The 13,323-nt window shown below is 40.4% G+C and overlaps 1 protein-coding gene across 2 annotated transcripts in view; it reads left to right on the forward strand.

The window, feature by feature from the left end:
* Positions 1-1,981: 1,981 nt before the first annotated feature.
* The window catches only part of KIF3A (kinesin family member 3A), a 35,849-nt gene continuing 24,507 nt past the window's right edge, over positions 1,982-13,323 (forward strand). For both annotated transcript variants that reach the window (XM_063120689.1, XM_063120690.1), the window contains exons 1-5: positions 1,982-2,095; positions 5,699-5,981; positions 9,045-9,189; positions 9,901-9,985; positions 11,802-11,907. In XM_063120689.1, coding sequence (XP_062976759.1) covers positions 2,090-2,095; positions 5,699-5,981; positions 9,045-9,189; positions 9,901-9,985; positions 11,802-11,907 — 625 coding nt within the window. In that variant the 5' untranslated portion in view covers positions 1,982-2,089. The remainder of the gene's footprint in view (positions 2,096-5,698; positions 5,982-9,044; positions 9,190-9,900; positions 9,986-11,801; positions 11,908-13,323) is intronic.

Consider the following 13,323-nt stretch of genomic DNA (forward strand, 5'->3'; position numbering starts at 1 on the left):
CTAAAGCAATATCAGCAGTATAAAATTAATGAAATTTCTTGGCAATTCAGTTGCTATGATGTAGCAACAGCAGTTATTTTATGTCTTGTTTTAACTTTTCTTGGCCCAGATTTGAAACTCCCTATGGATAAGAGGAAGTGATTCAAGTGATGCACTTTTTATTTATTTATTTATTTATTTATTTATTACATTTCTATACCGCCCAATAGCCGAAGCTCTCTGGGCGGTTCACAAAAGCACTTGTCCTTGTCTGCTCCTTTTCCTCTTTTTTTTTCTTGGATAAGTGTATGGGCTATCAGTCATTCCAAAGGAGAAAGTCAAGAGCTGCACCTGAGACTAGAAACAATGGTGAGGCATGGCAAACCCTGACTACCACCATGATAGCCACTGGCCATGCAACCATAGACAAGGTACACATTATGAAGGGATTGCCTCCTACTTCTCCTTGAAGTGGCAGAACCATATCCCGCTTCTGAAAGCTCTCAGAAAAGGAGAAGCACTTCACCGCTACCGCCTGCCCAATTTGAGCTGCTTTAGCTTACTTTCTTCTTCTCTGGAGTTGGTAAGGATTTTGATGACTACTGCATGTATGCATTGGTCCTTGTGCCCGATAATGAATGAGACAAATAAGACTTTTAGGCTATGATCCTATGTCCACTTACCTAGGAGTAAGTCCCACTGAAGTCAATGGGACTTATTTCTGCAAAAACATGCATAGGATTGAACTGTTAAAATGGGAGAATACAGACACCAATGAGAGAGCACAACAATTTTCCTGGATGTTCTTTTTCTGACTTTTAAGGGCATATGTCTGTAGATATATACAGGAAATCCAAATACCATGATTGACGCTGCAGAAATTAATTTTAAAGACAACAAACTGGACAGCACATCTCAATTAGCTTTTTCTCACATGATAGAATAACAGTCCTCTCCCATTGGCATGATGGATCCATCCCAAGCTGGCTGATGCTTGATAAAGACGGGGATATGGATGTATGCAGCATGGGATTCCTCCCCAAATGTATAGGCAGGCAGGTGATCCATTCCCTGGAAAGGGGAGATTCCACCTAAATGTTTTGGTTTTGTGTTTTTAAATCCAAACTTGTCCAAATTTATTCAATACCTTACATCCCAGGTGGTCTTTAGAGGTCACAGCTTGTTGTTGTTATCTCTCTTTCTTTGCTTGTGGCGGTTTTTCTAGACAAACATGCTCTCATTTACCGATTCAGGGATTTCCTGACTATTGAACATGTTTGAAGTATGACTGCTTTCTGGATGTTAGTGTGGATGTATTTTGGTTGGTCCAGTTCCTTAAGGTTTATATATATATATATATATATATATATATATATATATATATATATATATATTGCTGGTGACTGATAGGATAGTAGAGTTGGAAGGGGCCCATAAGGCCATCGAGTCCAATCCCCTGCTCAATGACTAAAGGAATAATTATGAGCTTTTCCTGTTGCCATAGTTCTTTAACTTCTATGGCCAGTGATGTATATTTTGCTATTCTTATTCTCATTTCTCTTTTCTTACTCCTGGCGTTTTTTCTAGATGGACATGATGGGCTTTGCCAAGTCATGCAGTCCCTTACTAACTCAGAAACTTCCACTTCCTCCTCCTCCTCCTCATTATTATTATTATTATTATTATTATTATTATTATTATTATTATTATTATTATTATTATTATTATTATTATTGATAGTTCGATGCTGGACCTCCTTTCGCTTTGAAGTCGTGCCCTCGATTACCCCCCTGGCTAAATCCCTCCTTCTTACTGCTACGACTGGAGCCCGTGCTGCCCTTCTCTTTCTCTCACTGGCTACAATTCGGCACCAATAGCTGCCGAGAACCGGGGTGAACCTTTGCCCATTGGCCGAGAAGCCTCTGCATGACGCAGGCGAGCCGCTCGCGCTGTCATTCAGGCGGCGCAGGCGCACTAGCCCCAGTTATTGTTACAATTGTATCACAGCCGACGACGGGTACCTTGTATCTGCGAACGCCCCTTCTACCCTCTGTCCCCCACTTGGGCCGGAGCGGAACCTTCTAGTCCCGCTGAGAGCAGCGCAGGCAGGATGCCGGTGAGCAGCCCAATCCAGCCTTACCTTCCTCCCGGGCCCTCCGCTCCTGCTGCGAGTCCGTTGCTAGGGGCGGTGCTGGCCGGAGAGCGAGGCTCAGCCTCGGGGGATGGAAGGGCCGTGGATGCTGGCGGAGGGGAGGCGTCGGGTCGGGTTCCTGGCTGGGTCCTGAGCTTGTGGGCTGGGCTGGGAAAGGGTATGAATGATTCCCTGGGATCTTGGACTGGGGTGGCGCCTCTTCTGACTTTAAAGGCTCTACAGGGAACATAATAATAATAATAATAATAATAATAATAATAATAATAATAATAATAATAATAATAATAATAATAATAAAACCCGTTGAAGGCAACTTTCAAAATAAAATTCCACGCATGGCACCGATTATACATCCACAATTAAATCATTGCTGCCCATGACTGTTTAGATCTCTTCATTGAGCAAGTTTCGTATCACAACAACAGCTATTGTATGTGTTTGTTCCCCAGGCTTGTTGTCCTGAGTTTAATTAAGCCCTGGCTTTGTGTTGCATGTTGCAAATGACTGTGGAATAGGTGCTTCCTAGGGAATATGAACCCCTCCCCCCCCTTACACATCACTACTAAGTGGCCCACAGTTATCTCCTGAATGCCTGGGAAAAGAGAGCAGGCTTCTAGTAAAGGTTGAGGCGTTTGGTACTTCTCTTCCTTTGGAAAGGAGCTATGCATCTAATGGTTGTGGGTGTGCCCTTATTCACTCTTGGTTATACCACAAATGATTTGTTGGTGTAGCAAGCTCTGTTACAAACAGCTGTTACAAACAACTAGCTATGTGCACCTCTTATCCATCAATTACAAATCACACAAATGTTGTCCAGGCATAACTATTTTAATTCATTACTGCTAGAGCGCAATCCTATGCATGTTTAGACAGAAAAAAAGTCCTACAGTTTCCAGTATGCCACATCCAGGAGACCTGGCTTGAGGGGTGCTGGGAATTATAGGGTTTTGTTTCTGTCTAAACATGTATAGGGTCGCATCCTTAGTCTCTGGTGTTTAGAAAAGCAGCATTCATGATCATCATCCTTTCAGCATGACCTGTTCATTAAGGACAGTTCAGTCCATCACAATTAGGAGAATTAATCTGTTTAGTACTTAGACTTGATCTGTTTTGTATCTTAGATCTAGCTTGCTAATTGGTTTATTTAATCTATGACTTGGTAGTTTTGAATTGCATGAGAGTCTTGTCAAAAGTCAGAAAAAATTCAAGATCAGTCCAAGGCAACCCTTCCCACAAACCCCTTAAGTGCACATAGAATTGCTGGCATGGGAATGCTGGGAATTGTAGGACTTTTTTCTGTCTAAACATGCATAGAATTGAGCTTTAATCTGAAGTACTAAGATTTAAGTTTATTTTCGGCCATCTCTGTGGTATGATAAATTCAAATCATGAATGCAAAAATTGAAGTTAAAAATCTAACCTATAAAATACATCAAAATAAAACTATCCCAAGCCGCCACCTTAATAAGGTAAGTCTTAGTATTAGTCATTACTTGCATGACAATATAATGCCTTATACTTAACCCAATACTGTGAAGTTTCACTGGTACTATGTTTCACTTTTAATTGCCAGGCCTTGTGCAAAAATGTTATTGAACAATTGAAATGATCATCGATTCTGAAACATCATATATGCGAAATGTTTATTCGCTAATGCTGTGCTGCATTTCCCTTAGGTTTTATTCATAAGTTTTATTGCATTAAAGCCAAACTTTCTCCCCATTACTATAGATATTTGTGAACCGCCCAGAGAGCTTTGGCTATTGGGCAGTATAAAAATGTAATAAATAAATAAATAAATATCACAGTATGTGAAGCCTTTTGTGGCTTCTGTTCTGTCTGTGATTTACTGTGAATTGACTTATGTCATCTGTAAAGCTGTATGCAAATATACTGTATATACTGTTCTACAGCAAGTCTTTCTAGGCAAGTAGTCTAGAGATGAGTTTTACCTTTTTACGTTTGACTCACAATTGGCTCAGAAGGTTTTATATGTTACGTTACTCATTTGAACAAAACATCTTGGCTTAGTTTTTTGAGACGTAAGGATGATGTTGGCTGGGGAAAGTACCCTAGGTTCTGTGAGTCTGTAAGCATTGGATCATGCAGCATTTAAAGTGCCCATGAACCCTCTCTTGTAAATGCATATTTGACTTAGAATCACTGAGCTGGAGAGCAACTTGTAGACCAGTCATAGGGAACCTGTGGCCATCCAGATGCTGTTGGATTCTAACTCACATCAGCCCCAGACATCATGGCCAATGGTCCAGAATTCTGGTGGCTGCAGTCCAACAACATCTGGAATGGATTTACTTTGGAGACATTTCTCCTAATGATCAACTGAAATCTATCCTTCTGTAACTGAAGTCCATTATATCTGTTCTTGTCCTCTGGAGCAACAGACAAGTCTTTGCCCTCTTTTATGTGATGACTTTTCAGGTATTTGAAGCGTGCTGTGATATCTTCCACCCCCACCACATTCTCTTCTCTTCTCTAGGCTCAATGTGCTCAGCCTTTCTCATAGGGCTTGCTTTCCATTTCGTTCATTTTGTCTCTAAACTTGTTTTGTTTAAAAACATGGATATCAAATAATATTGAAATTGGTTATGTTCTTCCAGCACGTGGCATTTATATTATAGTGAAACTAGAACTGAATATCTCAGTGTAAATTGTTTATTTGGGAAATATAATGGATTTAAGGACAGCGAATTTAAATGGCAAGGCCTTTTCAAATTGGAGAATTTTATCTGTCGAAAATCTCCATGGCAGTTTAATTTTTTGAAGCTCCAGAACAGCACTGGTGCATAGTTCTTATATAGTTATGTCTCTGCATTCTTTATTTATTTAAAGTACATATAAGCTGCCTTTCAGGGCAAAGCCTTTCCAAGGCAGCTTATGAAGCAGAATTTAACATAACATAATTTGGGGCCAGAACTGATTAGAATCATAGAATCATAGAATAGTAGAGATGGAAGGGGCCTACAAGGCCATCGAGTCCAACCCCCTGCTCAATGCAGGAATCCACCCTAAAGCATCCCTGACAGATGGTAGTCCAGCTGCCTCTTGAATGCCTCTAGTGTGGGAGAGCCCACAACCTCCCTAGGTAACTGATTCCATTGTCATACTGCTCTAACAGTCAGGAAGTTTTTCCTGATGTCCAGCTGGAATCTGGCTTCCTTTAACTTGAGCCCGTTATTCTGTGTCCTGCACTCTGGGAGGATCGAGAAGAGATCCTGGCCCTCCTCTGTGTGACAACCTTTTAAGTATTTGAAGAGTGCTATCATGTCTCCCCTCAATCTTCTCTTCTCCAGGCTAAACATGCCCAGTTCTTTCAGTCTCTCTTCATAGGGCTTTGTTTCCAGACCCCTGATCATCCTGGTTGCCCTCCTCTGAACACGCAGGTTTACAGGTTTAAAAATTTCTGAAAATCATGTGATGGTCTCCACCATCTTTAGAAAGAATTGTTCTCTAGTTTGTGGTAGTAATTATCATTCATTTTTATGAGTTGCAGTTTTGTTTGTTGCTCTTTCGTGAATTTTATCATTGGTCATTTCTTCTGTTATCTAGATCAACAAATCTGAGAAGCCGGACAAGGCTGAAAATTCTGATAATGTCAAGGTCGTTGTTCGCTGCCGGCCTTTCAATGAGCGAGAGAAAGTGATGTGTTACAAGATGTCTGTTAACGTCGACGAAATGCGAGGCACTATCACTGTCCACAAAACAGATTCTTCCAATGAACCTCCCAAGACATTTACATTTGATACTGTTTTTGGGCCAGAGAGCAAACAGCTTGATGTTTATAATTTAACTGCAAGGCCAATTATTGACTCTGTTCTGGAAGGATACAATGGTGAGTGCTTCTTTGTTGTATTAAAATGATGGAAGAGTGTCACTTGTAATATTCTGCTGCTGCTGCTGAACCTCTTTCATTCAGTATTATAAATACTCCAAATACTACTTCATTATAGAATACTAACAATTTATAAAATGATTTGCTTCTTTCTGGTGTCATTAGCAATAGTGAAATCATGACCAATAGGGTATTGTGATGATGTTTTATTCACATGTTCCTGCCTGTTTGCATTTTTCTTCTCTGTAATCCTCCCACAATTCCTCATAGAACCATATCTGTTCCCCATGGGGCAGCATGCAGGGGTGTACTTTGTGGCAGTGGAAACTTATTTTGCTCAGGGAAATAGTTGTGTGACTGCTGCCTTCCTCCGAACCCCCCACTCTGCAGATAATGGTCCAATTCAGACATAATGCATAACCATAGACCTGGTTCGCATGTCACAGGGACTCATGGTGGCTTGTTTAAGCCACAGTGAGCTGCTGGTGCATGCTAGGTGTTTTTTGAATATTCAAGCCATAGCTTGTCAAATTGTCTGAAACCAGGAGGTGGAAGTTGTATGAAGGTTAAGCAACCCATGCATATTTTACAGCAGGCTTTGGGTTATGCTAGGGTTGATTAACCCTCACACAGCTTCCATTGCCTAAGTTCAGACAACATGAGAAGCCACAGGTTGAATATTCATAATTGCCACCTGCATGTATCAGTGTGTGCCGCAGCCTGCCATGACTTAAATAAGCCATAGTGACTTATTTGATCGTGGGAACCGGCCTATAGTGCTGTGTAAATAAGCCTCTATTGCTACTCAAGAAGAAATGATAATGATTTTGTCTTCTATGTATATTTTCTATGTATAATGTATATTTTCTTGATTATAAGCAATTATTTTCCCCCTTGAGGCTAGTTTATCACATCTGTACTTCTATCTCAGACAAATCAAAGGACCAAACTATATACTACAGTTGCATGTAACATTAGCCTGACGGTCCTTTCTCTGTTGCAAAGTGCCATTGTGGGAGGAGAAGGAATGCTTGACCCTTCTCCTGCCAGCCATTTTCCCTCTGAAACTCTACATCACCACAACTGAAGTTCCATAATGACAGTTAAAGCAGCAGGGAGATGGGCAGAGGAAGGGTTAGACACTGTCCACTCCCTGCTCCCAAACTGTATAAGGAAGCCCAAAGGTTCATCAAAATGTGCTTTTCTGATCATACCAGCAGCTGTTTTCAAAGGAGCGGTTTTAAAAGGTGTGCCCATCACCTGACAGGAGATCCTTGAGAGCTCCTGTTAGGTATAGACCTTGGGATCATGTTGGGAAGACTGAGTCATTTCAGCTTTTCATAACCTAACAAATTGGATGAATAAGTTGTAGTAGGGATGTTGGAGAATTGGAAGTACAATTTGTTCAGTCCACACTTTAATGTGAACCCACCTGATTCACACTTCCTGGACTAATACCTGGACTGGGATGCTTGTATCCTTTTTCAAGCTTTGGATGGTTCACCAGCTACAGCCTCCCCTGGACAGGGATAGCTTGGCCATAGTGGTACAGGCACTAGTAACTTCAGGACTGGATTACTGCAATGCACTCTATGTGGGGCTGACTTAAGGCTGGTCCAGAAGCTGGAGCTAGTGCAGAATGTAGCAGCTCGGCTGCTGTCAGGAGCTGGCCCTTTTCAGCATGCAACTCCTTTGCTGAGGGAACTGCACTGGCTGCCTATTCACTACCAGGCCAGGTTTAAGATTTTGGTACTAGTGTACAAAGCCTTAAACAACTTGCAACCAGGATACCTGAGAGAGCACCTTCTTGCTTACCAACCTGCCCAGTCACTGAGTTCATCAGAGGGCTTGCTACTGGTGGGTCCATGTTAATCTATGGTCCAGTTAGAGTCCACTCAGAATAGAGCCTTCAGTGTGGTGGCCCCCTTCCTATGAAACTCCCTGCCTCTGGAGGTTGCTGTGTTGTTTTTGGTGCCTTCTGAAAACAACTCTTTTCCAGGAAGAATTCCTTCGTTGACCAGCCATGGTTTTATTGACACAGTCTTTATAAAGAATAATTTTAATATTGTGTTTTATTCTTTTTAACTTTATCATTTTATCTCTCATTGTTCACCACTTCAGAATCTGTTTAGATGTGAAGTAGTATACAAATGTTGAAAATAAATAAATAATCTTTCAATTTTCATCACACAAAACAGTCCACACCTCAAAAACCTTTAGGGTAAAATGCGTGCAAAAATGATACCCATTTTCATGCTTTTAAAAATTGCAAATTGATGCAGGAATGGGACAGAACGGACATAACCAATGCACACATGTGAAACTGGAGGGATTAGAAATAGATGTAACTGTCCTACTTGGAAGCTCCATAAGCTTCTTTCTCTCCCCCTTCTAGGCATGCACACTGTGGCAAAATGGTATTTTATTTTGGTATGTGGGTGCAATGTTTGAGTGTTTAATTTTAGGTTTGATTTACTTTAACAAATCCTTCATTTTACAGGTAATGGTAAGTTGGTGGGAGCGGGAAGTTAGAATGTTAAGTTGTTTGAATGGTGTCTTCTAATTGGCTGTTTCATTTTCAGTTGAGCATGAGAGAGAATATAACTGTTTCTGGGTTTCCTTTGTGAGGCAAATAAGGACTGGCTGTTAGAGGGATAGGATTGGGGAACTGGGGCTATAGATTTGGGGGTGGTTAGTTTTCTCTGTGAGGTGGAGGGAGGTACATTTATTTTAATATCATGAAACGTAAGTTGTATTAAAATATATTTTTCCTCATAAATAAAGTTTTACATTTTGTTTTGTTATATTAAACCACTTCTTTCTCAGTCATATTTGTTGCTGAAGGTTTGTGACACACTCTCACACAAGGAGGATTAAAATCCCCTCGTAAAAGGAAGAGGGTGGCGGAAACGTAACAGAGGGCAGTGGCGATGCCACATCCACGTGTTGGGAAAGCTGCTGTTATACTCTTCTGCCTTAGTAGTGCTGCTGATGCCAAAGAAGGGATTGACAACTCTTTCTCTATCATCATGAGGAACTGTTAGTGCTCTCTTGTATTTGCAGGCACCATTTTTGCTTATGGACAGACTGGAACAGGGAAGACATTTACGATGGAAGGTGTCCGGGCTGTTCCGGAACTCAGGGGGATCATTCCAAATTCTTTTGCTCATATATTTGGGCACATTGCAAAGGCAGAAGGCGATACAAGGTATATCACTCACTTGCCCCTCTCCCACCTCACTCCCTGGTATCAACCTCGCTTCCTTGCTTATCCATATTTAAAAAGGGCCATCCTGGCTCTGACCAAGGATCCACCAATTTCCATCATCCTGTTTCCAGCAATGGACAACCAGATGTTTCTGGGAATAGATAAGCAGGACAGTAAGGCAGGCGGCCCTCCCCTTGTGTTTGTCCCTGGCATCTGGAATTCAGAGGTATACTACTCCTGAACAGAGAGGTTCCACCTTGCTCTCTCTAGTATTGGGTGTCTGAAATGCTATTCGCCGTCATAATGCCCTACTCAAGCCAATGACCAGTGTCTCATCTTGGACATTAAATATGTATTGCATAAAGAAATACTGCCGTAGTTTACATCTGATCTACTGCCCACTAGTTTCAGTGCATGGTCTCATTTTTAGTGTTGTGGGGGTGAAAAAGATTAATCTGTTCATGACATGTATGTTTTAGGAATGTCTGTCATGTTACCACCCCAGTTCTTGTTGTTTTTTCTGAAGTAACCATCCCCCTGCTTATACTTTCTCATTTTCTTGCTCCAGCCCCTCTTCATAGATCCCTTAACTATTACTGTGTTCATCAGTTCAGTTTGTGTTGCCTTCTTTTTGTATATATATTCACTTGTGTGGCCAACTTAATTTTGGTAAAGCTTTTTTTAAAATTTTGGTTATGTTTTAATCTTCAGATTTTTGGTTCGAGTCTCATATTTGGAAATCTACAATGAGGAAGTGCGTGACCTGCTGGGGAAGGACCAGACACAGAGACTAGAAGTAAGAACTGAGCATTCCTGAACTATTGCTGACAAATGCAAAGTATTGAGAAGGACCTTTTAACACTCGGATAACTCCTAAACTTTGAACTGTTTAAGACAAGACGAAAATGGTAGGGAAAGATCAGTTCCAATATTTACTCCATCTTCTAGCCAGGGGAGTGTAAAGGGGGTTTCTGTGGCAAAGTTTAATGCAGTCATTAATTTTTCTAAAGACACAATCCTGTGCGTGTTTAGACAGAAAAAAGTTCTACAATTCCCAGCTGGCTGGTAGGAATGTGAAGCCTTTGGGGGGTGGGGGGTGGCACTCTAAAAAAGCCATTTTTTCCCCAGGGGTATTTTTTTAAGACAAGGGATTTATATATGTAATTTATTCTGCTTTTAAGTGATTTTAAAGTTTTAATCTGGATTTTATGGTTTTAGTTGTAAACTGCCCAGAGAGCTTAGGCTGTTGGGCAGTATAAATATGTAATAAATAAATAAATAAAAAAAATATTGTTGCCCAGCCTTTACTCCCCAGAAAATGATTCCTAAAAGCTATGCAATAAGAACACTTTTATAGAAAGGTTAGAGATGTAAAATGTCAGGAAGTAATGAGGCCAAGGGGGAAATGTTTTTTTAATCCCCACTGTAAGATTTCCAGCATAGTTATTTCTTCCATCTAATACATCTTTTACTGTTGAATATTTAGGGATGCTTCGAGTTATGCTCAGTTTCCCAACATGTCAGTCAGGTCACCCTATTTTCATAATATGGAAGAAAATGTGAATTCTTAACTGTTTGGCTTTTGTTCTACATAGTCCTGTGTTTCTGGGCTTGTTCTGGTTAAATGCTGTAGTAGTCAGTTAATGTAGTTCTAATCTAAAACCCACATGTGGGGAGAAAAAACCCACTGTAGCTTACCTTGCCACTGTCACCAGGTGGGATGGAATGGAACAGCATGTGGGTTATCCCACCTACGTTTCTTTAAAAAAATACTTTGAGGCTTGTGTCTATAGAACTTACTGTCCCTGTTTTTAATAAAGTTCTCAGACTTCACCACTAGGGAATGCTGTACCAGCTATAAAACCTTTTATGTTGCAATTTTAAGCATGTTTAGATAGAAAATAATCTTACAACTCTCAGCATTCCCCAGTCAGCCATGTTGGCTGGGGAATGCTGGGAGTACTTTTTCTGTTTAAATATGCATAGGATTCTGCCCTTAACTGCTACTGTTAGAATAAACCCTCTAATTAAAAGAAATTCAGTAGCTTGGTTCTGATGGTGAAGGCATGGAATTGACACTATCACAAGAGACCACCTTTCAAAATGAACCAAAAATAAGATCTTAATTACCAGAAATTAATTAGAAAAGTGAATGAAGTCCTACAACTCCCAGCATTCTCCTCCTGTCTTTGGAAGCCAACAAGTCATAGGAAAAAGTACTTGTTTTCTCCCTCTCACATAACATTCCTCTGTTAAGTGGCAATTGTATGCACACTTAGTTGGGAGTCAATCTAATTGAACTCAATAGGACTGGCTTCTAATATGTATAGCATTGTGTTGTTATCATCTTTCCTTCATAGACTTCTGTAAAACATCCTTTGATTATTTGTTATTCATGTTTTCCAGAATTTGTGTAATATTACCAGAATAGAAGTCCTCTTATGATCTATTAATGGTTTTGGACGCAAGGGTTATAAAGGAGTGGAATTCTCTCTCTCTCTCTCTCTCTCTCTCTCTCTCTCTCTCTCTCTCTCTCACACACACACACACACACACACACACACAATTTTTAGAGGTGCCTCCTGAAAACAACTGCCTGATTTGTCTTCTAGGTTAAAGAACGACCTGATGTGGGAGTCTATATCAAAGATCTTTCAGCTTATGTTGTAAACAATGCAGATGACATGGACAGAATTATGACACTAGGCCACAAAAACCGTAAGTTGCATAGCCCCATCTGGCTGTTTCACACCATTAATGGGTGGTCCCCACCTCCATTTTGTGTGGCCCACTGACTATGAAGGTCTGAGGAAAGCCACCCATAGTACTCACATGGTGATTGGGTGTCACTTGTGGTGCAGCCAGTTTTGCACATACAGTTGTGCTTTTGTTTGGAACATTTAAAGAAATGATCAAATTTAGATTCAATTATTGAAGCTTTTTAAAATCATATGTATATATCCCATCCCCCCTCCAAGGAGCTCAGGATTATATATCCCATTGTTATCTTTGTAACAACAGCTGTGAGAAAGCTTTAAAGTATGTAGTGACACTTGTGTTTTTGTTTGTTTTGTCAAAACTTATAATTAAAAATTGATTCAACAACAATAACAACAACAACAGCCCTGTAAAGAAACTGAGGCTGAGAGATGCTGACTTGCACAAGGCTACCCAATGAGTTTCATGGCTATAGAAGGATGTGAACTTGGTCTCCTTGGTTGAAATCCAGTACTCTGTCGCTAGCCCATACTGGCTGTTTAGCTGTTCTTTATGATAAGAAAGGAAAATGCATACTAAGGGTGAAATCCAATGACACATGTGTAGACTTAAGCTCACACTTTAGGGCTTGTCCCATGCCCCTCCAGATGTGTTCTGGAGGGTCTGTTGATACTCCAGATCAAATGGTGAAAACATGTGGAGCACTGCAGGTGGTGGTAGGGAGAATCCTTCCTCCCTATTCTACTGACAGAAGGGCTGCATTCAGACAACACAATGGCAGGGTAATAATCAGCTCGACAGTTGTTTATCTAGGGGGTACTCCCCACACAACATGGTGTGGATTAGCATCAGCGTTGAGTTGACTATTAGTCCAGGTTGAGTTGACTCACTCTGAATCCAGTCAAACTGTTTCATCAACAGGGAGGGGTTAATTGGATGCTACCCTAATATAAGAAAATATTAATAGTTTCACTTGTCCATTCAGCTAGTGTGTGTTTGCTACATAAGGTAAGTTGTGAACCAAATGAAAGAAATCTAAGCTGCAGAATACCAATGAAATTCAACTCCGTTCATGATAGTTCCACTTGACTTATTTTTTGTCTTCGTTTCCTATGAAAATAAAGGTTGGAAACTGGAGGCAACTTGAGTATATGAATTCTTGATATTTACATTCTAAATATATATGGCACTCATGGTGAGATCTAAATCAATTTCTGGCCTCCGGCATGGATATATATGAAACTGAATAAATAACTGCACATTTAATGCATTGGAAAATAATTTTGCAATTCACCCTTGGCAGTGTTTTCTTGTAACAGCACGATGATATGATAAACTGAAGTATTATATATGAGCATTAGTTTTTAGTAATAAAGAACTAATTTGCATCCTCACTAGCAGTGAGGATGCATAACT

Source organism: Elgaria multicarinata, chromosome 3 (genome assembly GCF_023053635.1).
Source record: "Elgaria multicarinata webbii isolate HBS135686 ecotype San Diego chromosome 3, rElgMul1.1.pri, whole genome shotgun sequence".
Taxonomy (NCBI): domain Eukaryota; kingdom Metazoa; phylum Chordata; class Lepidosauria; order Squamata; family Anguidae; genus Elgaria; species Elgaria multicarinata.